The sequence below is a fragment of the Erinaceus europaeus genome, chromosome 8 (assembly GCF_950295315.1).
Source record: "Erinaceus europaeus chromosome 8, mEriEur2.1, whole genome shotgun sequence".
Lineage (NCBI taxonomy): Eukaryota > Metazoa > Chordata > Mammalia > Eulipotyphla > Erinaceidae > Erinaceus > Erinaceus europaeus.
Window position 1 is genome coordinate 18,650,754 of NC_080169.1, and position 25,071 is coordinate 18,675,824.

General features: G+C 41.4%; 1 protein-coding gene across 1 annotated transcript in view; it reads left to right on the forward strand.

The window, feature by feature from the left end:
- POP1 (POP1 homolog, ribonuclease P/MRP subunit) overlaps positions 1–23,518 on the forward strand; it is a 40,063-nt gene extending 16,545 nt beyond the window's left edge. Inside the window, exons 10-16 of the mRNA XM_007532323.3 lie at positions 1,169–1,280; positions 3,439–3,558; positions 7,937–8,052; positions 10,379–10,570; positions 12,644–12,798; positions 17,916–18,254; positions 20,892–23,518. Of these exons, the coding sequence (XP_007532385.2) occupies positions 1,169–1,280; positions 3,439–3,558; positions 7,937–8,052; positions 10,379–10,570; positions 12,644–12,798; positions 17,916–18,254; positions 20,892–21,546 (1,689 nt within the window). The 3' untranslated portion in view covers positions 21,547–23,518. The remainder of the gene's footprint in view (positions 1–1,168; positions 1,281–3,438; positions 3,559–7,936; positions 8,053–10,378; positions 10,571–12,643; positions 12,799–17,915; positions 18,255–20,891) is intronic.
- Positions 23,519–25,071: the final 1,553 nt, after the last annotated feature.

A 25,071-nucleotide genomic window follows, 5' to 3' on the forward strand; every position in this document is an offset into this window, starting at 1 on the left:
ACCATTCCCACCACCAAAAGACTGTGACCCATCCCTCCCACCCACTCCCACCCCCCACTGGCCCAGGAAGCTGCATGTCTACCCCTCACCACAGGGTTTTTACTTTGGTGCCCTACTTACAATTTGCTCAGGTCCTGCTTTTAGTTTCCCTTTCAGATCTTCTTACTCAACTGCTGTTGATGAGTGGGATCATCCCATACTCATCTTTATCGTTCTGACTTAGCTGACTTAACATAATTCCTTCTAGCTCTGTCCAAGATGGGTCAGAGAAGGTGGGTTCATTGTTCTTGATAGCTGCATAAGGTTACTACTTTTTTTGCCACCAGAGTTGTTGCTGGGGCTTGATGTCAACGCTATGAATCGACCATCTTTCTTTCTCTCTTTTCTTCTTCCCTTCCTTTTATTGGATAGGACAGAAAGAAATTGAAAGGGAAAGGGATGATAGGGAGAGAGAAATATAGTCACCAGCAGACCTCCTTCACTACTTAGGAAGCATTCCCCTGCATGTGGGGAATGGGGGCTCAAACCCAGTTACTTGCACATGGTAATAGGTGTACTTAGCCCGCTTTACCACCACCCAGCTCCTCTGCTACAACTACTTTGCTGAACTTTGAATTATGGTTCTGTGTTCTCTTTCTGGGAATGTGCCTGAAACCTTGCCCAGTTTCTAACGCTGTAGAAAATATTCAAGTCAAGTACTTGTTTATCTTAGGTGAAATTTCCAGGAGTACTCTAGTAATTCTTTCTCTTTTAGCTGAAGATTTCTTCAAAAGGTACTGGAGGTATTGGTTTGTTTTTCCTTTGTTGATGAAGGTTTTATTAAATTCATAGTGGTGAGTTGGCAGTTGCAGGAGCAAAACCACTTTCAGGTGAGCTATGTTGGAGAAAATATAGGCATGAGTTGCATAGTTAGGTAGTTCTCTGAACACCATGCATATATTTTCCTAATATATAAAGTCTTGAGAGATGTGTAAAACTGTCCTTACTTCTAATTAGTTAGTTGGTTTGGTGTTCATTACTGTGTTAAGTATAGTGGTGATTCCCCTAGCTCCATAAAACATTAATTCCCACATGCAGAAAATAAGAGTAGGTGACCGATATCCCACCCATAACAAAAGTTTCAGGTCAGATTTGTCTGGTGATGGTAAGTTGTTATTATTATTTTTAGGGAGGAGAGGACACGGAGAAGACACCTCACCAGTGGTGGATTGAGACCTGCAAGAATCCTGAGAATGTGTCGCTTCACCACAGACAAGAAGCCACTTTTAAATTGTTGGGAGGTACACAGAGGGAGTAACTGGGATGTACTGAAAAAGAATGGAGTCTGGGGAAAGTGTAAAAAGAACATTTTGCAGTTGGTCTTCCTACATACAGTTTTTGTTGTAATAGAGCATGGAAGCAACTCAAGAAAGTTGCCGAAACCTGAATAGAATATGCACTTTCAATTTGGTTTTGAAGGGGGAAAAAATGACAACAGACAAATGAAATGTCAGCATTCTAAGTAAGTGGCATCCTGTGATAGATGAATGCTTCTACCTAGCAGCTCAGATGACAGTGCACATATTACAACGCAGAAGAACTAGGGTTCAGACCCTCGGTCTTCGCCTGCAGGAGGAAGCTTCACGAGCAGTGGAGCAGTACTGCAAGTGTCTTGGTGTTTCTCTCTCTCTGTTCTCTGTATCATAAAAAAGATTGAGTGCAAGAAGAAAGCCACAGAGCAGTGGTGTGCAGACACTGAGCCCTAGCGATAACCCTTGTGGCAGAAAAACAAAACTAAAACCTTATGCCAGGTATTAAATGATAATCTACATATTTTTTTCTTGTACAATTGTAAGTTTGTATAAGGCTACGGTAGTTATTGATGGAAATACAACATGAGCTGAAGTGGTGGCGTACCCTGTTGAGTCCGGGTTCAAGTCCCCGCCTGAAGGGGGGATGCTTCAGAAGCTGTGAAGCAGGTCTGCAGGTGTCTGCCTTTCTCTCTGTATCTCCCCTCTCCAACCGATCTCAATTTCTCTCTGTCCTATCAAATAAAAATAGAAAGGAAAAAAGAAAAAGAAAAAAAAAATCACTGTAGTAATGCTGGCACCGAACCTGAGGGGTAAATGTGGTCCAGGAAGTGGCCCAGTGGCTAAGGCACTGGACTCTTCAAGCATGAGGTCCTGAGTTCGATCCCCGGCAGCACATGTACCAGAGTGATGGCTGGTTCTTTCTCTCTCCTCTAGTCTTTCTCATGAATAAATAAATAAATTCTTTAAGAAAAGAAGAAAACACAAGTCGAACCTGAAATGGAATTGGAGTATTACACCAAAGTAAAAGACTCTGGGGTGGGTGGGTGGGTTGGGAGAATACAGGTCCATGAAAGATGATGAATGACATAGTGGGGGTTGTATTGTTAAATGGGAATCTGGGGAATGTTATGCATGTACAAACTATTGTATTTACTGTTGAATGTAAAACATTAATTCCCCGATAAAGAAATAAATTATTTTTTAAAAAAAAGAACTCTCAAATATCAGGACCTTAAAAAATAAAGAAAGAAAGAAAATAAAGAAAAACAGGGGGCCAGATGGTAACGCAGCAGGTTAAGCGCACATAGCGCAAAGCACAAGGACCAGCTCAAGTATCTGGGTTCAAGCCCCCGGCACCCCACCTGCGGGGGGTGGGTCGATTCACAAGTGGTGAAGCAGGTCTGCAGATGTCTGTCTTTCCCCTCTCTGTCTTTCCCTCCTCTCTCCATTTCTCTCTGTCCTATCCAACAACAGTGACAACAGTAATAACAATAATGATAAAACAACAAGGGCAACAAAAGGGAAAAAATGGCCTCTAGGAGCAGTGGATTCGTGGTACAGGCACCGAGCCCCAGCAGTAACCCTGGAGACAAGACAAAAAAAAAAAAAAGCATGTCCATGTTGGGAAACAACCTACTCTTTATTTAAAGTATTTTTCTTTTCTTTCTTATTGGATAGAGGAGTGATGGAGGAGGTAGAGAGGGAAAGAGACAGGAGAGACATCTGCAGCCCTGCTTCACCACTGTGAAGCTTTCCCCCTGAAGGTGAGGACTGGGGACTTGAACTTGAGTTCTTGTGCACTGTAATGTATGTGTTTAACCAGGTATGCCACCTTTTGGTCCCTAATTTTTTGATTTCATGATGTTAAATTCTTTACAAGTATCAGTGGGGGGGGGAGGAAGTGATGCCTAGTTTCAAATAAATAGCTAAGAAGAAAACTTCATTAGAAAAGTAGGCATTGGGGCTGAGAAAATAGGATGGTGGTTATATAAAGCTCACTTGAAGATCCAGTGTGTCCGTTTCTATTACTGGCACCATTGTAAGCCAGCCGGCTGAGCAGTGCTCTAGTTTAAAAATAAAGAAAACTTGAGGTATTGTGAGTGACATTGTATAAGTGTTTTTTTTTTCTTTTTTCTTTTGTTTAAAGGAGTAGCATCGCCAGCAGAAATTCCTGCAGGTACTATTCTAGGACTCACAGTTGGGGATCCGAGAATAAATTTACCTCAAAGAAGGTCCAAAGTGTTGCCTGATCCAGAAAAATGCCAAGGTAAAGTTCTTGAAACACTCATAGTTTCTTTTATTGTTTTTGACCAGTCAATTCCATTAAGACAATTCTGTTTGTGACATCTCTAAAAAAAAAAAAATTGGGGAGTCGGGTGGTAGTGCAGCTGGTTAAGCGTATGTGGCACAAAGCGTAAGGACCGGCTTAAGGATCCCGGTTTGAGTCCCTGGCTCCCCACCTGCAGGGGAGTCGCTTCACAAATGGTGAAGCAGATCTGCAGGTGTCTTTCTCCCACCCCCCCCCCCCGTCTTCCCCTCCTCTCAATTTCTCTGTCCTATCTAACAACAACGACATCAATAACTACAACAACAACAACAAAAAGGGCAACAAAAGGGAAAATAAATAAGTAATAAAAATATTTTAAAATAACTACAAAAATAAAAACAAGGGCAACAAAAGGGAATAAATAAGTGAATATTAAAAATTTTTTTTTAAATGAGGGAGCTCAGAAGTCGGGCTGTAGCGCAGCGGGTTATGCGCAGGTGGCGCTAAGCACAAGGACCCGCATAAGGATCCTGGTTCAAGCCCTGGCTCCCCACCTGCAGGGGTGTCACTTCACAAGTGGTGAAACAGGTCTGCAGGTTTCTATCTTTCTCTCCCTCTCTCTGTCTTCCCCCTCCCCTCTCCATTTCTCTCTGTCCTATCCAACAACAATGACAACAATAATAACTACAACAATAAAACAACAAGGGCAACAAAAGGGAATAAATAAATAAATATAAAATATATATATTTATTTAAAAAAAATGAGGGAGCTCTTTCTTGCCTACTCTACCAAGTGGTTGTGTTCCCAGGAGCTGGCGTTGTTGTGGAAATAACCTTTTTGCTGTACAATAAAAGGCTGTGCCATTATGTCCGTTCCCGTCCCCTGCTCCTCTGAATTCTTTCATTTTAGTATCTAGTAAAATCTCTCTGTAAACCGGCTTGTCTGAAGAGGCCTTGCATTTTAGAATTGTAACTGTGAGGAAGGGACCTGCACCCGCAGCTGGTCTTGTGCTCATTGGAAGCCTCTGTGTCACCATACAGATGATCCAGGTTCGAATCCTGGCAAGGCCTTCCCAGGTGCTGCAGTGTAAGCTGTCTTGATTTAGACTCAGTAGATGCTGTGACCTGAGGGACTTGTTAAGCTGCGGGGAGGGGATATAAGAGCAGGTGGAAGCTGTCTAGCATGTTAGTCTGACCGGGGGCTTGTAGTAATAGCAATAAAGTCTTATAGTTTTTGTTTGTTTGTTTGATCTTTTTACTTATTTATTATTGGATAGAGAGAGAAATTGATAGGGGAGAGTGGGATATAGAGAGAAAGAAACAGAGAGACATCTGCAACCACTCGTGAAGCTTTTCCCCTGTAGGTGGGAGTCAGAGGGCTTGAACCCCAGCCTTTGTGCACTGTAATGTGTATGTTTAACCAGGTAGGCCACCACCTGGCGCCAAGTCTCAGTTTTGAAGCATGGTTAATTAGCTTATAAATTTTTGAAAACATATAATATTGCATGTGTAACAACTTGGGATATTTTTCCCTCTACCACTAGTTAGTTGATTAAGAGGGCAATAAATGACTGTCAGAATTTCTCATGAAAGGTGGGCTGGCTGAGAGAAGAGTTTGAAGATATATAGGTACGTTAGTTAATTACGGAGCTAAACACTTTAATCAAGGAGTTGTTGCCTCATTTCTTTTTTTAAGAGCGGTTAGGTCAGATGCAACCATGACAGTTGAAGCATTTCTCTGTGCTATTAAATGCTAACTTACTGTTTCAAAGCTAACATTAAGTTTTATGTTCTTCTCCTGCCTCAGATACTTGTCTGAAATGAAGTAGTTAGAAATAAAGTCCTTTCTAAGACTTTTACCTAAGTATGAAACAACTCAAGGACAATTAAAACCTGTATTAAAACATGATTTAACTTGTAGTATAAAAGTTTACCATTGTGCTAGTTCATTAAAACTTACCTGAGCTATTTTCTTTGAAGAAGTATTGGTATATGAGATGCATAAAGAAACAAACTTTAAAAAAATTGCTACCAGTGTTATTTTGGCGGCTTGGTGCCTATACAACATAGCCATTACTCTCTGTAGCCTGCCTGCCTGCCTGCCTGCCTGCCTGCCTTCCTTCCTTCCTTCCTTCCTTCCTTCCTTCCTTCCTTTTTCTTTATTTGATAGGAAGGGAAAAATTGAGAGGGGACAGTGATATGTAGAAAGGGAGAGAGAAAAAAGAGACCCCTGTAACACTGCTCATGAAGTTTCTACAGTATACATTTATTAAATAAAACCTATGGGTCTACATCAATATATCTTAGCATTTAAGCTCCATAAATTATAATAGGGATTACTCTTGGTATTATATGCACTGGATTTTTTTTTTTTAATCTGTATGGACATGTATCCGCCATGATCATATAACTCCTAGAAATGTGCTGTGCTCTGTTCATTTACCTGTCCTTCCTGCACCTCTTGAATATTTTTACAGTTTCTGTAGTTTTGCCTTTTTCAGAATGTCATTGAGATGGTATCATACTGGGGAGCTGGTGGTGGTGTACCCAGTTAAGCTCACATAGTACAGAGTGTAGCAGAGGGTAGTGACTCGAATAGGGGTCCACTTCACAAGCGGCGAAGTAGATCTGCAGGTACCCACCTTTTTCTTCCTCTCCCATCTATCTCTCCCTTCTCTCAATTTCTCTCTGTCCTATCCAATAAGATGGAAAAAATGGCCACCAGGAGGAGTGATTCCCTAGTGCCAGCACTGAGCTCCAGTGATAACCCTGGAGGCAAAAAAAAAAAAAAAAAGATGTAATCATACTGCTTGTAGCATCTGTAAACTGGCTTCTTTTGCATTGTGCTATGCATTTGGGTTTCTTCTGTGTCTTCGTGGCCTAGTAGCTCATTTCTTCATGCTGACTAATATTCCATTCTTTGATTGTATTCTCTATTTTGCTACATTAGACTATCTGAAGATGAAGTCATACTTTCTTACGTCTTTGCACCCAAAGTATTAGCTACCTCTTCTCATCTATTAGCAACTCTTAATAAAATTCGCACACATAAAACCTGTAACATTGCTCCACAGGGGAGCATTCTGGGGAGAAGGAGGTAATGGAAACTAGAACTTGTCTGCTGTTGAACATGCTGTGTGACTTTTGAACCCTTAGCTGAGCTTTTGACCTCAGGTGTCAAGAGTTGATTTAAATTGTAAGAGACCCAGCTGGTGTTGGCAGCAAAGTCTCCGTATGTTTGTGTGCCAAGAGTCCTGAGAGTAACTTGTTGATCATAATCTCCATGAGGAGGAGCAGTCTACATAAAAGTTGCTGTTTTTAAGGAGCTTTCTCTTTAGATCTTTTTTATCAATTTAATTTCCTCTTTGTTCTCCCCTGAAATCTGTCACATGGTAGGACAGTTGCTTCCAACTCATTTTTTTTTTCCAGCCCTCAGACCACACAGGTATGTGTAAGTGACCTTCCTTTGTTAGCATTTTAGTTTATTAACCCAAAACTCAAACTCATAATGAATTTTGACTTTTTAAAAAAAATCTGTAGTCCAACAAAGTAAAACTGGGAAGACTTTTTACCTCTAATATTTAAATGACTGAATGTAAAAAATATCTCATTTTCTATCAATATGTCTACAACTGAGATTATGTTCCTCTTCCTTTCCCACTAAGAGTATTTTTTTAGCATGGCATAGATTTTTTTTTTTTTAAGGTATAAAATGATGTTTCACAGGATATTACTCATTTAAAGGCATACAAAAACATCTTATAGGAAGAAATGAATTATTAGTTCAATTTAAAAAAAGGGGAATGGGGAGACAGTATAACCATTATGCAAAAAGCTCTCATGCCTGAGCTTCAGAGGTCCCAGGCTCAATCCCCAACATGATCATAAGCCAGAGTTGAGCCATGCTTTTGTTAAAAAGTACAAGGTAGGGGGAGAGGGAGTTATTATGAGACTTGAAATAGTGCAGATGAAAAGGATCATTCAGCTCACCAGGTCGGGCAAGGGAAGTTATCAGTAGCCCTCGAGTGGAGAAAATATGCTTTGTGCTGTCTGATTTCAGGAAATTGTTGCTCTGTACAATGTTCCTAGAGTTTGGTTACTTTAAATGTGAATTTAGGCAATGATTTAGAGTTAATTTAATGTGACGTTTTTATTTCACACACTCCAGACAAGTGCTAAATAAGTTGGAACTGTTGCTGTTTCATTTTATAGGACCAACAGAATAATAACTTAATTTCTAGTCCAGTAGCTTCTGGAAAAGTAACATAAATGCTTGTAAAATACTTTCTTATAATAAAAGGTCAACTGGAAAATGTTTATAGTTTGGTATCTTTGGTCTGAAGACTGTGGTTTGAAGGTTATTTCTTTTCCTTCTTAGATGATGAGAAAGTTAGACAGCTGCTTCTGGAGGGTGTGCCCTTGGAGTGTACACATAGCTTTATTTGGAACCAAGCTATCTGTAAGAGTGTCACAGAGAATAAAATCTCAGATCAGGTAACTAATAATGTAAAGATTCTCAGTAAAGTTGTGAATTATAGGCTTAAATTTATATTGAAGACACCATAAGAGGTTTTTGTTTGTTTGTTTGTTTGTTTTAATATGTATAGAATCCCACAGACCCTTTAAAGTTTGCAAGCAGTTTATTGGTCTCTTTCTTAATGATAACATACTATTATTTTGTCTTTTCTAAGGGAAGTATAGTTTCTTTAAAAAGTTATTGTAGAGACTTTTTCTTAAAATGGCAATCTAACGGTTTAAACATGCTTTTGTTTTATTGTTGTGTGTCTCTCCCCTGCCCCCCCTCCCCCCAGTTTAAATGTTATCTTTAATTTCACAAGAATTGAGCTCCTCCTGGGGCCAGATATTGTATTATGCGATGGGGTAGGTGACTAGAATGTGGTCAGAGAAGTACAAGATAGTATAAGGTACAAAGAAACACAGGAAGATCTGAGAAGGGGCATTAACCCTAGACTAGGGAAACTGGAAAGCTTCCTGAGTGGAGAATGATATTTGAGTTGACTTTTAGGTTAGAATTAACCAGACTTCTTGGGAACAAAGCTGTCTCTATCCAATAAGTAAAGAAAGATAATTTAAATAAATAAATAAATAAATAAGTAAATAAAGGATTTTCCTGTATACAGGTGGTTGGGGCAAGGCTGCAGTGGAGATAGAATGACCAAAGATTAGAACAGCATCACAAAGGCCCAGGCAAAAAAGCATAGGATGCTATTATTCATGAACTTCCAAGTAGACTAATAAATTGGGCATGGGGGGGGGGAGTGGAACAGGAGATAAGCTAAAGAGAAAAGTAGGGATCATAATATGAAAGTCCTTGAGGCATTTTAAATATTTGAGCTGAGGATGTTTTAAACAGATTTCACTCTGCTCCCTCTAGGGAGGGTGGATGAGACTGGGGAGGGGAAGGAAGGTGGGGTTGTTAGGACCAGTGGCTGGTTGGCCTTTAATGAGGCTGAGAAATAATCTTAAGTTGAGATGATGGGGTGTGAAATTTGGTATTGTGGATGAAGTGGAGGTATTAGGGTTTCACACTTACTCCTGCCAGGTAAAATTGACGACTCCTTGGTTGATGGGAAAATGGAAATTGAGGAAGGATATCTGTGGATCAGTTTCTAAGGGTCTAGTTTAGGTTAAAGAGTTCAGCTAGAAAAGAGCTGGTGTCAAGTGCTACTTGTCACCAAATACCATTTATATTACCAATATATTGATAGCAATAGAAGTTTGACCAAAGGCAGCAGGAAATCAGGTCTGTCTAGCATCCATGAAGTTAGACTCCTAGTGTGGAACAGACTAATAGCTTTCAGAGTTGAGGGTTGACTTCTCACTGTCCTATTCGTATCTATTTATAGCCTCTAAGAAAAGTCAGAAAGAATGTTATTATCCAATCTCTCTGTTCCTCTTGAGAATTTATAGCATCTTCTATTTTAAATCTGTTAAGACCTAAGAAATTTGTTCAAAAGCCCAGGAGTGCCCCTCCTTGAGAAATTGTCTTTTGTACCTTTTTATTCACGTCAACAAATCCTAACCAAAATAAATGTAGGAGTGGGGTATTACAAATGTAAAAGTAGGGAGTCGGGCTGTAGCGCAGCGGGTTAAGCGCAGGTGGCGCAAAGCACAAGGACCAGCATAAGGATCCCGGTTCGAACCCCGGCTCCCCACCTGCAGGGGAGTCGCTTCACAGGCGGTGAAGCAGGTCTGCAGGTGTCTATCTTTCTCTCCCCCTCTCTGTCTTCCCCTCCTCTCTCCATTTCTCTCTGTCCTATCCAACAACGACAACAACAATAATAACTACAACAATAAAACAACAAGGGCAGCAAAAGGGAATAAATAAATAAATAAATAAATAAAATTTAAAAAAATGTAAAAGTAATGCTGATATTGGATGAACAGAACAAGTGTATATTGTCTTAGAATTTTGATTCACCTAGCCCCAATTTAAAATAACTTGTTTACTAACAGCCTTAATTTAACATTTCTACCAAAGCACTTGTATAAAGGAAAATCTTTTATTTTATTTTTTATTATTATCTTTATTTATTGGATAGAGATAGCCAGAAATCAAGAGGGAAAGGGGTGATAGAAAGGGAGAGAGACAGAGACACCTGCAACACTACTTCATTTACAAAGCTTTCCCCCTGCAGGTGGGAACTGGGGGCTTGAACCCGAGTCCTTGTACATTGTAACATAGGCGCTCAACCAGGTGCGCCACCACCTGCCCCCTAGAGGAAAGTCTTGATTCTGGGTCGTGTAACTTATACCCAAAGACAAGGGTGTGTGTCTTGAATTCTTTCTTCCACTTTAGGATTTAAACCAGAAGAGAAGTGAATTGCTGGTGCCTGGATCACAGCTTGTTTTAGGTTCTCATGAATCCAAGATACCTGTACTTCTCATCCAGCAGCCTGGGAAAGTGACTGGTGATGACCTTCGAGGCTGGGGAAGTGGCTGGGATGTCCTGCTTCCAAAGGGCTGGGGCATGGCTTTCTGGATTCCATTTGTAAGTTTAATTTTGATGCCGGTTAAGAGCTGCAACATTTAAAATACATTCCTGTTAAAAATCAGGTGTTGAAAAATGCTGCAGCTTTCACACAGAAAGAGGAGATTGAGATAGTTCTATTTTCCTATCGAAACTCTGGATACCTCCTCTCTGAAGCCAGGTTTTCATTAACCTGATTTGTGCTATCAATTTTCAAGATTTTTCTTTTCCCCTGTAAGAGCTTTTTAGTAGTTTCTTTTTTTTTAATCTTTATTTGCTGGATAGAGGCAGTCAGAAATTGAGAAGGAAGGGGGTGATAGAGAGGGAGAGAGACATCTGCAGCACTATTTCACCACTTGTGAAGCTTTTCCCCTGCAGGTGGGGGCCAGGTGCTCGAACCTGGGTCCTTGCGCGCTGTAACATGTGCGCTCCACCAGGTGCGCCACCACCTGGCCCCTGCTTTGTGGTAGTTTTGAGCCTGATTGGTTCGACTGCTGCTGAGCCATTCCCCATCACCCCTCTCTTTCCCCCTCTTTCCCTCCTCTCTCTCTAGATAGAGGGTAATAGAGAAGAGACACTGCTGCATTGCTTCACTGCTCACGAAAACCCCCCTTTTCATGGTGCTCCCATGTGATGATGGCTGGGAACTTGAACCTGAATCCTTAATGATAAAGCATGTATTCACTAGGTGAGCTATCTCTGGCCCCTGAATTTTGATTTCATTTTTTTAACCAGAGCACTGCTCAGCTCTGGTTTATAGTAGAGTGAGGGATTAAACCTGGGACTTTGGAGCCTCAGGCATGAAAGTTTCTTTGCATAACCACTGTGTTGTCTCTCCCACCCTTTAAGATTTTGTCAGGGTTTGATCAGTACTACAGACAACAGAATGTTTATGTGGCGTTCCCCCCCCCCCTTTTTTCTAACATGGAAATATTTGTTAGAGTTTAAAAACAAGTGGCTTATCATTATTGTTATTTTTTTGATAGGACAGAGAGAAATTGAGGGTAGGGGAAGATGGAGAGGGAGAAAGAGATATCTGATATAGCATTGCTTCACTGCTTATGCAGCTCCCCCCCTGCAGGTGGGGACCCAGGACTTGAACCCTGGTCCTTAAAGCATGGTAATGTGTGCTCTCAACTGGCTGTGTCACTCACTGCCTGACACCCATGACTTATTTTGTTTCCTATTTGCTGAGTGTTTTAACTGCAGGAAACTTTTTATTAAAATCTAATGTGTGCTTTTTTTTATTGACTAATTTAAATATCACTTTGAGCTATAAAATATAAAAGATAATATGTCTGTTAGATTCATGCATATAATTAATTTTAGTGATTATGTCTAGACATGTAACAGCTCGTTAATCACTTAGGAGTGGGAATATTTAAAAATAATTCTACTTTGGGAGTCGGGCGATAGCGCAGTGGGTTAAGTGCACGTGGCACAAAGCGCAAGGACCGGCTTAAGGATCCAGGTTCGAGTTCCGGGCTCCCCACCTGCAGGGGAGTCGCTTCACATGTGGTGAAGCAGGTCTGCCAGTGTCTGTCTTTCTCTCTTTTTCCCTCTCTGTCTTCCCCTCCTCTCTCCATTTCTCTCTGTCCTATCCAATAATGATGACATCAATAACAACAACTACAACAATAAAACAACAAGGGCAACAAAAGGGAATAAATATTTAAATAAATAAATATTTTAAAAATAATTCTACTTCTTAGTCATAAGGTGTCTCATAATTACAATACATGCTTTTTCACTACTATACATGTTTTTATAGCTGCTTGAAACATGCATGGACCGTCAAGTAAATTAACTCCATTTGATAGGTTTTTGTTTTAAATCTTACAGACCTTACTATATATATGTATGTCTCTATATATGTGTGTGTGTATATATATATATCTATCTTTTGCAGTTTTGTCTGTTCTTGGCACTGCGGTTAGTGGAGCTTTACTTCATGAATTTTTACAATCTTACTGTGTGTTTATCTGCTCTCTTTTTGACAGACTTTAGGTCCCATTTTCTTTATACAAACAGTTTAGTAATTGCACCTTTAAGCAAGCTGGTGTATTGACAAGATCCTTTTGGCATTTCTTTCAGGTCTACCGAGGTGCCAGAGTTGGGGGATTAAAGGAGACTATAGTACATTCTCAGTATAAAAGGTCACCCAACGTTCCCGGTGACTTCCCAGACTGTCCTGCTGGGGTTCTGTTTGCTGAAGAACAAGCTAAGGGTCTTCTTGAAAAGTACAGACGGTAAGGAGACATCACCCTGGCCAGTGTTTGGATGACTTTAGTGACTTGTTGTTGTTGCCTCCATGGTTATCTCTGGGGCTTACTGGGTCATCACTTCTTCTTCTAGCGTTTGCCCTTCTTCCGTAGCCAGTCAACAGCATCAGGTTGAGCCTGATGTAAAGTTTCGAGACCTCCTTTGAATCTGGAGAGGTGGCAGTCGTTGACTATGTGGGTCATAGTCTGTCTGTAGCCGCAGGAGCAGTTATCACTATAAATCCACTGCTCCTGGAGGCCATTTTTTCCATCGTTGTTGCTGTTACTGTTATTGTTGTTGCTATTGTTGGATAGGACAGATAGAAATTGAGAGAGGAGGAGAAGGTGGGGGGGGGGTGAGAAAGATAGACACCTGCAGACTTGCAATGCCCCACTGCAGGTAGGGAGCCCAGGGCTCCAACCAGGATCCTTGTGCTTTGTACTATGTGTAAGTGCTTAACCTACTGCGCCATCGCTCAGCCCCAGTGATTCTTAGTAGGTGATGAAGAGCTTTCATTTTCCTTAAGCATTACCAAGATATTAAAGATTTTATTTGCATTCAGTTTTTTTTTAAATATTTGTTTATTAGATACAGAGAAACTGATGCGGGATGGGGTAAATAGAGAAGAGAGACACCTGCAGCACTGCTTCACCACTTGTGACGTTTCCTCCTGCGCATGGGGATCCTTGACTTGAGCCCACGTCCTTGAACATGGTAATGTGCACCCAACCAGGTGCACATTACTTGGGCCCTAGTGATTTTTTTTTTAATTTTTGTTTATTTGTTTATTATTGGACAGAGACAGAGAAATTGAGAGGGGAGAGGGAGATAGGGAAGGAGAGAGACACCTACAGCTGTACTTCATCACTCATGAAGTTTTTCCCCTGCAGGTGGGGGCCAGGGGCTTGAACCCAGGTCCTTGTGCACTGTAATATGTGCTTAACCAGGTGTGCTACCATCTGGCCCCGTGATTTTCTTTTATATGACTTCATAGACCATTCCAGGACAAGCCCTGGTGATTTGGTGATTTGCTTCCACTGATATTGGCATATTGAACTGTGGACTTTAATTTCACACACTTGTTAATAGATTCGCACTACCAACCCCTACTCTCTCGAAATGGAAATTGTGCTTTAAAAAAGAAAATAACTGATTATAGAAATAATACATATAGAACATACTTGTGGTATCTTAATGAAAGCATGCAAATAAAAAAATTTAAAAAAAAAAGAAAGAGAAAAGATTAAAAAATAAAATAAGGGAGTCAGGCGGTAGCACAGTGGGTTAAATGCATGTGGCGCAAAGCGCAAAGATTAGTGTAAGGATCCCAGTTTAAGACCCCGGCTCCCCATCTGCAGAGAAGTTGCTTCACAAGTGGTGAAGCAGGTCTGCAGGTGTCTCTCTTTCTCTCCCCCTCTCTGTTTTCCCCTCCTCTCTCCATTTCTCTGTCCTATCCAACAACAATGACAACAGTAATAGCTACAACAATAGGGCAACAAAAGGGAATAAATAATAAATAAATACTAAAAAATAAAAACGAAATTGCTTTCTATTTACCAAGAAAAAATATTTAAAATAAAAAAATAAATAAATAAAAGAAAGCATGCAATTTTAATGAAAACGTAAATAATTTAGAAAAATATTTTAGGGGCCGGGTTGTGGTGTACCTGTTTGAGCGAATATCATAATGCACAAGGACCTGGGTTCGAGGCCCTGGTCCCCACCTGCAAGGGGAAGTTTCATAAGTGATGAGGCAGGGCTGCAGGTGTCCCTCTGTCTCTCTCCCTATCACCCCCTTGCCTCTCAATTTCTGGCCGTCTCTAGCCAATAAATAAAGATAAAATAATAACTTTAAGAAAAAGAGAAAATACTTTATATTACTTTATTCCTGCCATCCAGAGAGATAAGCATTGTTTTTCACACTTTGCTGTCCGTTTTTCTCACTAGGGGAATACTTAACTGACTGAAATGTACCCGTGGGGGCTGGACAGTGACACACCAGGTAGAGTGCACATTATATATAATGCACAACAACCTGGCCCCACCTGCAGGGGCATGTTTCCTATGTAGTGAAGCAGTTTTGCCGGTATCTCTCTTTCTCCCCACCTCCAACCTCCCCCTTTTCTCTCAAGTTCTGTTTCTACTCCAAAAAGAAAAGAGTGTTTGGTGTGTGGGGAGGTCATGGAGGAAAATAAAGAATGGTTGCTGGGAGCAATGAATTGGTCATGCTGAGGCCCAGAAATAACCCTGGTAGCAATAAAAAAAAAGAAAAGAAATAAAGGAAATGTACATGTGAGGTACATTTTAATGGTGGAAACCTGTATTGCGTTTCACATAACTAGACTCACGACAGGATAGAAACCAACCTGCTGTGTCTGCAGTATCTTACTAGTACGTGGTGTACAGTGGACATTCATAACTTGTCTTCGTTGAATTGTAGATGTATGAGTAAATGAATGCTGGAGTTCCTCAACAGTAAGATCCCTGGGCTTATCTGTTTCACTGCTCTAGGTATAGAGATAGGCAGCGCCTGGCTTTCAACTTGCCTGTTGAGTGACTGGGGAATGCGTGAGGGAGTGAGTGAATGGGGATACATCCTTAGATAGCTCACGCATAGGCCCTGTAAGGAGCTATTGTGTGTTAATTTCCTTGTGCATTCATAATGCATAAGGGTCTACTTTGTGTTTATTAAATGAATGATAATAATCATTTCATACTCTTAAACTTTTCTTTTTTATTTTTATTTTATTTTTTTTTTACCAGAGCACTGATCAGCTCTGGTTTATGGTGGTGCAGGGGATTGAACCTGGAACTTCAAGGCCTCAGGCATGAGAGTCTCTTTGCATAACCATTATGCTGTCTACCCCTGTCCACTCTTTAAACTTTTCTATGTACAATTTCATAGATACACATCATCTTTTTTTTTTTCTGTGTGCTATTTTGAGGCCTGATTTTTTCCCCCCATTTAGGATTATATTAATGATAATTCCTATTGCAAGAAATATGATTCTAGGGAGTCAGGCGGTAGCGCAGTGGGTTAAGCGCACATGGTGTGAAGCGCAAGGACCGGCATAAGGATCCCGGTTCCAGCCCCTGGCTCCGCACCTGCAGGGGAGTCACTTCACAAGCAGTGAAGCAGGTCTGCAGGTGTCTGTCTTTCCCTCTCTGTCTTCCCCTCCTCTCTCCATTTCCCTCTGTCCTATCCAACAATGACGACATCAATAATAACTAAAACAATATAACAACAAGGGCAACAAAAGGGAATAAATAAATATTTAAAAGAGAGAGAGAGAGAGAGAAATATGATTCTAAAGCAGGTGGCTTTGTGGGCCTTTAGGTTTCCTCTCCAGCAGCAGCTCACTCATTGTGGCACAGAAACAACCATTCTTGCTCCCAAGTTCTGTCTACCCCCAAAAAGAAGAGGGGCCGGGGTGGGGAGTGTGGAGGCAAAGGAAAGAATGGCTGCTGGGAGCAATGGATTCTCCGTGCAGGGACCTGAGCTCCAGGAATAACCCGGGTAGCTTCAGGTCTCTTCCCTCCACCCCCTTCTCTCTCCGCTCTCAATTTCTCTCCTATCAAAGAAGGGGGGGCAGAGAGAGTGTTCTACAGCTAAGTTGTTCATGAAATCTTGAAGTCAGCAAGTTCCAGAGCAAGCCCTGGCCACTAGCTAGTGGCATTTCTCATTCATGTGTTCTTCATACGTTCTTCTTCATTCTTACATTGCCAAGAAGCTCCATTTGTACCTACCACCCTTGGGGAGAGCAGTTTGAAAACACCAAAAAATGTAAATGCTAATACTGTGCCTTAGCAATTCTACTCCCAGGGATATATTCCATGGGTGGATAGACTGCGTGTGGGATATGTTCAAGGACATGTACTGCAGCATTGTTTATTGAAGCAAATGCTAAACAAATAAATAACCCCAGTGTCCTGCAGTAGAGAAAGGTATAAATCAGTTAGCGTTGTAATCAAAATGGTCAAATGGTGGGATAAAGTGCAGCCTTTTGCAAAAGGAATGGAAGTCCTCATGATGTGCCAATATCATGACCTCCAAGAAATTCTGTTTGGTGAAAACAGAAAGGAAAAAAGTAAAAAATACCCTACCTGGTAAGCTATCCTTTGTCTAAAATTTAAAAAACAAAACTGTATACTGTTAAGCGCTCATGGTTCAAAGCGCAAGGACTGGTGTAAGGATCCCGGTTCGAGCCCCCGGCTCCCCACCTGCAGGGGCGTCACTTCACAGGTGGTGAAGCAGGTCTGCAGGTGTCTGTCTTTCTCTCCCCTTCTCTATCTTCCCCTTTTCTCTCCATTTCTCTCTGTCCTATCCAACAACAACAACAACAGTAACTATAACAATAAAACAACAAGGGCAACAAAAGGGAATAAATAAATAAAATTAAAAAAGAAAGAAAGAAACTAATAATGATATGTTCTGTGTGGAGGGTATGTAGTCATAAAAGGTCAAGTACAGGAGAGAAATTTCACTGCTGCTTTTCCATGCCTTTGGGATCTAGAACCTTGTAAATAAGTGTACAGAGACACCTTCAGTAAGAGTTTTACATACATTCACATGCGGATATTCTGTTGACATGTTATTTGTAATATATTTGTAAAGAAGAACTGAAGGAGACAAGTCTGGCCAGAAGAGCTAGTTAATATTCTTTACCCTATTTCTTAGGAAAATACTTTTCTTTTTAATTGCAGTGGAGTATAATGATTGTAATGGTTTTATTTATTTATCTGTTTATTTTATTGGAAGGTTAATACTTTACAGCACAGTCATTGATACATGGATGCAGTTTTTCATTTTCCAGTTGGTCAAAGCCTGCGAAGTAACCAGCCTAAATGGTTTAAAGTTGGCTCTCTGATTTTTTTCCCCTTTATTTTCCTTTCTCCTTATTATTTTTATCACTATTATTTTCTTTATGAAGGATTAATGGTTTACAGTCAATGGTAAAACACAATAGTTGGTACATGTGTAACATTTCTCAGTTTTCCACATAACAGTTCAACCCCCTCTAAGTCCTCCTCTGCCTCCCCTCCCCCCAAACCCAAAGTCTTTTACTTTGTTACAGTACACCAGCTCTTTTGATTTTTTTATTAGGCATCCTCCTGCAAAACGGCCCAATTACGTGAAGCTTGGCACTCTGACGCCTTTCTGCTGCCCCTGGGAGCAGTTAACCCAGGACTGGGAGTCACGAGTCCAGGCCCAGGAGGCATCTCATGGAATTTCCTGTCTCAAGGGTGAGGAGGGTGACTTCCAAAGAGCCCAGGTGCCTTGTGCCTCTGCACTTGAAGAGTCACGTCACCCAGACAATGGTGCAGATCCAGCCACTAAAGACTCCCACGAGGCCGAAAGCGTCATGGACACAGAGTGCCCAGACCAGGCAAGGACTGAGCAGGCCAGCAGCCCAGAGGCCACCAGTGGCCTCTGCGTTCTCAGGTAAGTGCACACGACTTCCAAATAAAGACACCTGCTTCAGTACTAAGCAGGCTACTAATGTGATTGTTAATATTGCCCCTTAATGTAAAGTCCCAGTGAGTTTAGGGCTTGCCTGGAAGAGAAAGCCAGTTCTTCAGCGGGTCCAGTGAAATAGCTAAGTAACTTTAGATTTGAATACACGAGGTTCTCAGTTTGGATCCCCAGCACTGCGTAACTCTGGTCTTTCTCACACACACATAGACACAGTATTTTTGAAGGATAAATCTAAAGTAATACATGAGGGTCTGAGTGGTGGCACACAAGGACCTGGTACCAAGCCCCCAATCCCCACAAGTGGTGAATCAGTGCTGCACGTGTCTCTCTTTTCTCACCATCTCAGTCTACCCTTAATTTCTCTCTGTCCTATCAAATCAAGAAAGAAAGAAAAAATGGTCTCTGGGAGCAGTGGACTCACCATGCAGGCACCACGCCTCAGTGATAACCCTGGTGGCAATAAAATAAAAACCCAAACATTAGATTTGGGACTTGATAATAACTGACCAAATGATTGAAAATATTGTTGGGGCTGGGTGATGGGGCACCTGGCCATGAACCTGGTGCACGTATTACCATGCAAAATGACAAATGACCCAGGTTCAAGGCCCTGGTCCCCACCATCAGTGAGAAAGCTTCCTGAGTAGTGAAGCAGTGCTGCAGGTGTCTCTCTGTCTGTCTCTTCCTCTCTGTCTCCCCCCTCAACTTCTCTCTGTTCTATCAAATAAAATATAAGAGTTGAAAATAGAATTAAATATTATTAGCAAGTGGACGTAAGCAAAGGCACTCCCTTTCCCCCTTTTTCCAGATAGAAAGGTGAGAGAGACAGAAAGGAGACACCACAGCACTGCTCCACTGTTCCTAAAGGTTCCCCTCTGCATGGTGCTCCCGTGTGACTGATGGGCTCAAACCCCAGCCCTTGCACATGGTAAAATATGCACTGTACTGGGTGAGCTATCTCCCTGCTACACCAAGACACTTTTACTTTATTAGCTATTTTATTTATTCTGCTTACAGTGCAGTATCCTCACAAATGTGATCTTAGGTAATGACAACCTCTAGGAGCTCTAAGCAAGTGACTTTACTTTAAATGACTAAATTGCATTTTGTTTCTATCTTCTTTTGAATGAACTAAAGTTGTGTCTGATTTTTCTTTTTAATATTTTGTTTATTTGGATAGAGACAGAAATGTAGAGGGAAGAGGAAAGATAGAGAGGGAAAGAGAGAGAGACCCCTGTAGGACTGCTTCACATATGAAGTCCCCCCCCCCCCATGATGATTTTTCTTTGTAATATTGTCACATCTTAGAGGAAACAATTATAAAATGTATTCCATTCTAAAACCTGCTGCAGGGTATGAAGTTCTGCTTCTCAGTTACCCTTTATTCTGTACTCTCATAAGCACTTATAAAAGTTATTCATGTGGTCCGGGAGGTGGGGCAGTGGATACAGTGTTGGACTCTCAAGCATGAGGTCCTGAGTTCAATCCCCAGCAGCACATGTACCAGAGTGATGTCTGGTTCTTTCTCTCTCTCCTCCTATCCCTCTCATTAATAAATAAATTTTTTTTTAAAAAAGTTATTCATGTTATTTCTTTCACAAGAGGATAGGTAAAGGAGAGAGGCTAGAACATCTGGCAGATGCAGTGCCAAAGGTTAAACTTGGGAATTCATGCTTCTAAGGCCAGTGTTTTACTGCTAAGCTACCTCTCCTTGCTCAAGCTTTTAGTTTTACTCATTTGTTGCTTTTTCGTTGCACTAAGCTTCCCTACTCTGAGCCTTTTTTTTTTTTTTCTCAGATAGAGAGAAAATGAATATGACACACAGTACTAACCAGTGTGATGGAGGCTGGATTTGAACTTGGGCCATGCTCATGACAAAGCAGACACACAATCTAGAGGAGCTTTCTTTCTGGCCCCTGCCTGGATTTTTAAAAGTCCTTACAGCCCCTCTTGCTTCATTCTTACGTTTCCGTATAGTAACTTCATGCTTTCATTTTCATTCTTTTTGTATAATTGTCCTGTAGAGTTTCTTGTTTCATCAAACTATCAGCTTTTACTATGACCCTTTACAGTTTTACATTCTCTATCATTCATTGTCTTCTTTTTTTTGGCTTCTTATATCTCTAGTTTTTCTGTTGCAGAATAGTGGCCACAAAAGAGGAAAATTAAGAAAATGATTTAATGCACATCTTTATAGTTTTGATACTATCCTACATATGGTATTAAAAAAGGCCCAGTTGGGAGTTGGGCAGTAGGTAGCGCAGCAGGCTAAGTGCAAGGACCAGCGTTAAGGATCCCAGTTAGAGCCCCTGGCTCCCCACCTGCAGGGAAGTCATTTCACAAGCAGTGAAGCAGGTCTGCAGGTGTCTGTCTTTCTCTCCCCCTCTCTGTTTCCCCCTCCTCTCTCCATTTCTCTCTGCCCTATCCAACAACAATGACAACAATAATAACTACAAAAATAAAAAACAGTAAGAACAACCAAAGGGACTAAATAAATATTTAAAAAGAAAAAAGGTCCAATTAACTCTGGCAATGCCCAGTCCTGTGATTGCACATTTACTTGGAATGAAATCTCCTTAAACTTGTATCTCCAACTTGATGTAGGAATAGAAGAGTCCTGAGGCAGCTGTCAGCCTGGTGTGGACCCAGCTCTGGGAACCGCTGGGCAGCCCAGCGAGCACATGGCAGAGGGCAGCAAGAACTGACCAGAGAGACCTGCCTGTCCATGTCAGACTGCTTCCCTAGGGCCCTCGTGTGGGTCAGCCTGTCCCTGCTTCGAAAAGGCAGCCCTGAACCACACACCATGATCTGTGTCCCTACCCAGGATGACCTCCAACAGCTCCTTCAGGATCGAGGTTATTGTGGGCCTCTGGAATCCAAGCACAGCGACCCATTCAAGAGCAAGATCCGGAAACAGAAAGAAAAGAAGGAAGCAGGGAACAGGCAGCCCCAAGGACAGGCTGCATCTGAGGGCCTGGCAAGGAGGGGCCCTGATGGCGAGTCGCTTGCCCTGACCCAGGGCCTGTGGCCCGGTCCTCTCCCAGCTGTGACTTCTCACTGCTCTCGAGTTCTTCTCGGCTTTGTCACGCAGGGTGATTTTTCCATGGCCGTAGGCTATGGAGAAGCCCTGGGGTTTGTTAGTTTGACAGGTTTGCTGGACACGCTGTCCAGCCAGCAGGCAGCAGAGAGGGGCTTGGTGCTGCTGAGGCCCCCTGCCTCTCTGCAGTACCGATTTGCCAGAATTGCTATTGAGGTGTGAGGGCCGTTTTCATCCTTGTAGTTTGCCAAGTCCCAGAAAAGAGCTTGGTTTTCCTTGTCTTCTGTTTAAAAAATATGCAAAATTCCTTGGAAGCGAGCATTTTTTTAAAAAAGGGAGGGGGATATATTATGCAAATGAATGAAATGTTTACAGCATTCTAGTAATCTCCTTGCTGTTCGCTTCTCTTTGTGCTTGCTGTCGTTTAAAATTACCTGACATATTTAGCCAAACATGTTTATCTACTGCCACCTTGGTCTGTGTGGTTCTCACTGTAAATCAGAAGCTCACTCTTTCTTTGTCTTCTTTTTTACTAGGAACAAAGCTTTGTCAAGTCAGTTTGAAAATCTTTGTCATGTGATAAGTAACCAGGGGTTAATTAATGGTTTGATTGTTACAGAAAAAGGAAAGATTAACACCTGCCTCTGCATGTGAAATATCACCCCCATGCCCCTCCTCCTCGTTCAGCACATTTAACACTTTACCCAGAAAGAGGGAAGTCCTAGAAAAATACTTTACTGCCTTTTTCATTTACACTCCATTTCTGGCTTGGTGTTGGACTGGAAACAGAGATAGAGTCCTATTTTTATGACCCCATAGTCTCTTTGTTGTTGACCAACACGTGATCCTAGGATTTTTTTTTCTTTTGTGCTTTCTTGTTTCTGTTAAAAAAAAAAAAGTTTGAAGCCAAAAAGGAACATGTCTCAAGATATGTTCTATGAAATGTGCTACCTAAAAATATATATAAATAAATAAGTACATCCCAAGGTTAGATAGGTTTGGGAAGCTGTGGGTTAAAATTAACTTTTTGTGTGTGTGTGTGTGATTTAAAAAAGTATAAGACAGCAGGGATATAACTCTATACCTTTCCCACTACCCTCCATTGGAAACTGTACTAGTTCTCCCAAGATCATAGATATAGAGTGACTATTACTTCTATAACTATATATTTTGCCTTCTCTTTCTTTCAAAGTCACACCTACTATTCTGAGTATCCCCCCACCCTTTTTTTTTTTTTTTCTTTTTTTCTTTTTCTTTCTCTCTCTGGGTCCTGATGGAATTGGAGTTCAGAGCCCTGTAGTCATCTTCTCCTAACATTTACCTCTCTGAGAGTATAGACCAAAATTCTTTACGGGATGCAGACGGTGGAAGGTTTGACTTCTCTAATTGCTTCTCCTCTGGACATGGACATTGGCAGTTTGATCCATACCTCCAGCCTGTTTCTATCAAGTGTTTTCTTGTAAAAGGGTTTCTAGAACCCTTCCTTTCACCACTTCCATGTGCATTTTGAATCTCCAAGAGGTGACCTGTTGGCTATAGTATTGTGTGAGTCTTTGTTCCTGAAGTTTCTAATGTGAGAGCACTTTGTAGAGCCAGTGTTTTCAAGCAACAGACTCCAGTACATGTGGCTGTGTGGTGTGTTCATTACCTCTGCGAGGTGCTGGCCTAACCCAGCATGCTGCTTTCAAGCACCAGTGCAGTCACATTACCCACCTGAGAATTTGAGCAGGGTGTAAAAGCTCTCCTGTTGAGTGGGAAGAGTGGGGTTGGTGTTGTCTTTTGTCTCTTGTAGAGCAACTAGGTCATTTTTTGTTTTAACTTTTGGTTGTCTTCTATGTCTAATATTTCCTTATTTTCCCACCCTTTCTAACACATCTTGAAAATTTAAAAGGAATATTTAAATGCATAATGAGGTATCCTTTCATGGAAATGTATTAGGTTATTGCAGTAGGATCTGGTAGTAAGTATCTTGGGGGCGGGAGGGGGTGTTAGGTACTGGGGAGCAATCAGATTGTTACAGTAGCCAATGGAATGGTTAATGTTTTCCTTCTCACTGTGTATCTGTATATTGAATATTGTGTATTCAATAATATGTATGAATGTATTTGCGTCCCACACAAATGAGACTGGAAAAAAAACCAGCCTCGCTCAGTGATATCTATCTATAAGCAGAATAAATTTAAATACCACCTGGTGTTTATTTGTGAGTATTTCTTGGAGCAGTCATTTGTTTTCCAGGTTCTAAATGGCTTCAACTTTGGCTCAGCTAGCTGGGTGACAGTTTGAATGCCTTGTGAGTCACCTAACTTTGTGAGGTGCTCAGTAAATCCAGGGGAAGCGCTGTATGCTATACCCTCATTGCAGGTTCACAGTGAATATTAGGAATATGTAATCAAGATTCCAGAGGGTATAGCTTCAGGAAACTGTCTTTCATAGATGAGCCCCCTCCCCTTTTTTCCCCCTTGGGAAAGTATGAATGAATAATTGAGGTGTGGAAGGAAACCTTATAACTCTTACTCCTTTTGTAGGTCTCTTGGCCAGTATGGGGCGGGGGGGAGGGGAGCAGAAAAGACATCTCCAGTGTCAGCGCCATCCGTGGTCTTATTAATGACAGCATGAAGTAGGCAGGTGGGAACTGATGAGCACTAAGTGACCCTGAGCTTCCACCTGGGGACGAGGTCTGTCCTTGCAAGGAAAGCAGCCTCACTTAATGCCTGCACAACCTTCGCTGTGCTAACAGGAAAGGCAGGGAATTTTTTTTTTTAATTTTACCAGAGCATTGCTCAGCTCTGGTATAGTGGTGCAGGAGTTTAGATTTGGGACTTTGGAGCCTCGGTTAAGAGTTTTTCTTTTCTTTTTTTTTGCATAGCCATTATTGTTATCTTTATAACAATATCTTTATCATTATTGTTATCTTCCCCACCTGAAAAAGCAGAGAATTTAAGTGAGTTTATTAAAGAATCAAATGGGACTGGAACACAGGAGGGTCTAAAATCTGGAAAGAGTCTTTGGATTGTTTTCTGAGAACTGGCCCCAAGCTTGGATTCTGGTACAGAGATTTTATATACAACCTCTACAACACTAGCAGTGCTCTGACTGAGTTATCTATGCACCAAGGCAACCAATCAAGGTCATTTTCTTTTCTTTTTAAAGCCTTTTGTTATTTTTGTAGTTATTATTGTTGTCGTTGTTGTTGGATAGGACAGAGAAAAATGGAGAGAGGGGAGGAGAAAGATAGACAACTGTATACCTGCTTCACTGCCTGTGAAGTGACTCCACTGCAGGTGGGGAGCAGGGGAGCTGGAACCGGGATCCTTACGCCGGTCCTTGAGCTTCGTGCCACGTGCGCTTAACCCGCTGCGCTACTGCCTGACTCCCGTCATTTTATTTTCTATAGAACACATTAATCAGTTCCTTGGGGGCAGGGGATGTCACCAATTTGAGGGTGGGTATCATGAGCTGACTTCATGTGTCCTTGGTGTCTTTCTTGTCTCAGGTCACTCTGCCTTTGTTCCTTCACAGAGTCAGGAGTTTGGGGGGTGGGGTAGCATTATCACTGAATCAGACCAGAGTTGCGACTTCAGCTCACAGAAAGTTGGTTTCTGATTTCAGGTTGATTTTTTTTTTTTTTTTTGACAATTCATGGTTTCTTTTCCTTCTTTCTTTTTCACAAAGTATGTCCTTTTATATTAATTTTAAATATTTTTATTATTATATAAAGAGAAAATGAGAAGGGAGGCAGAGAGA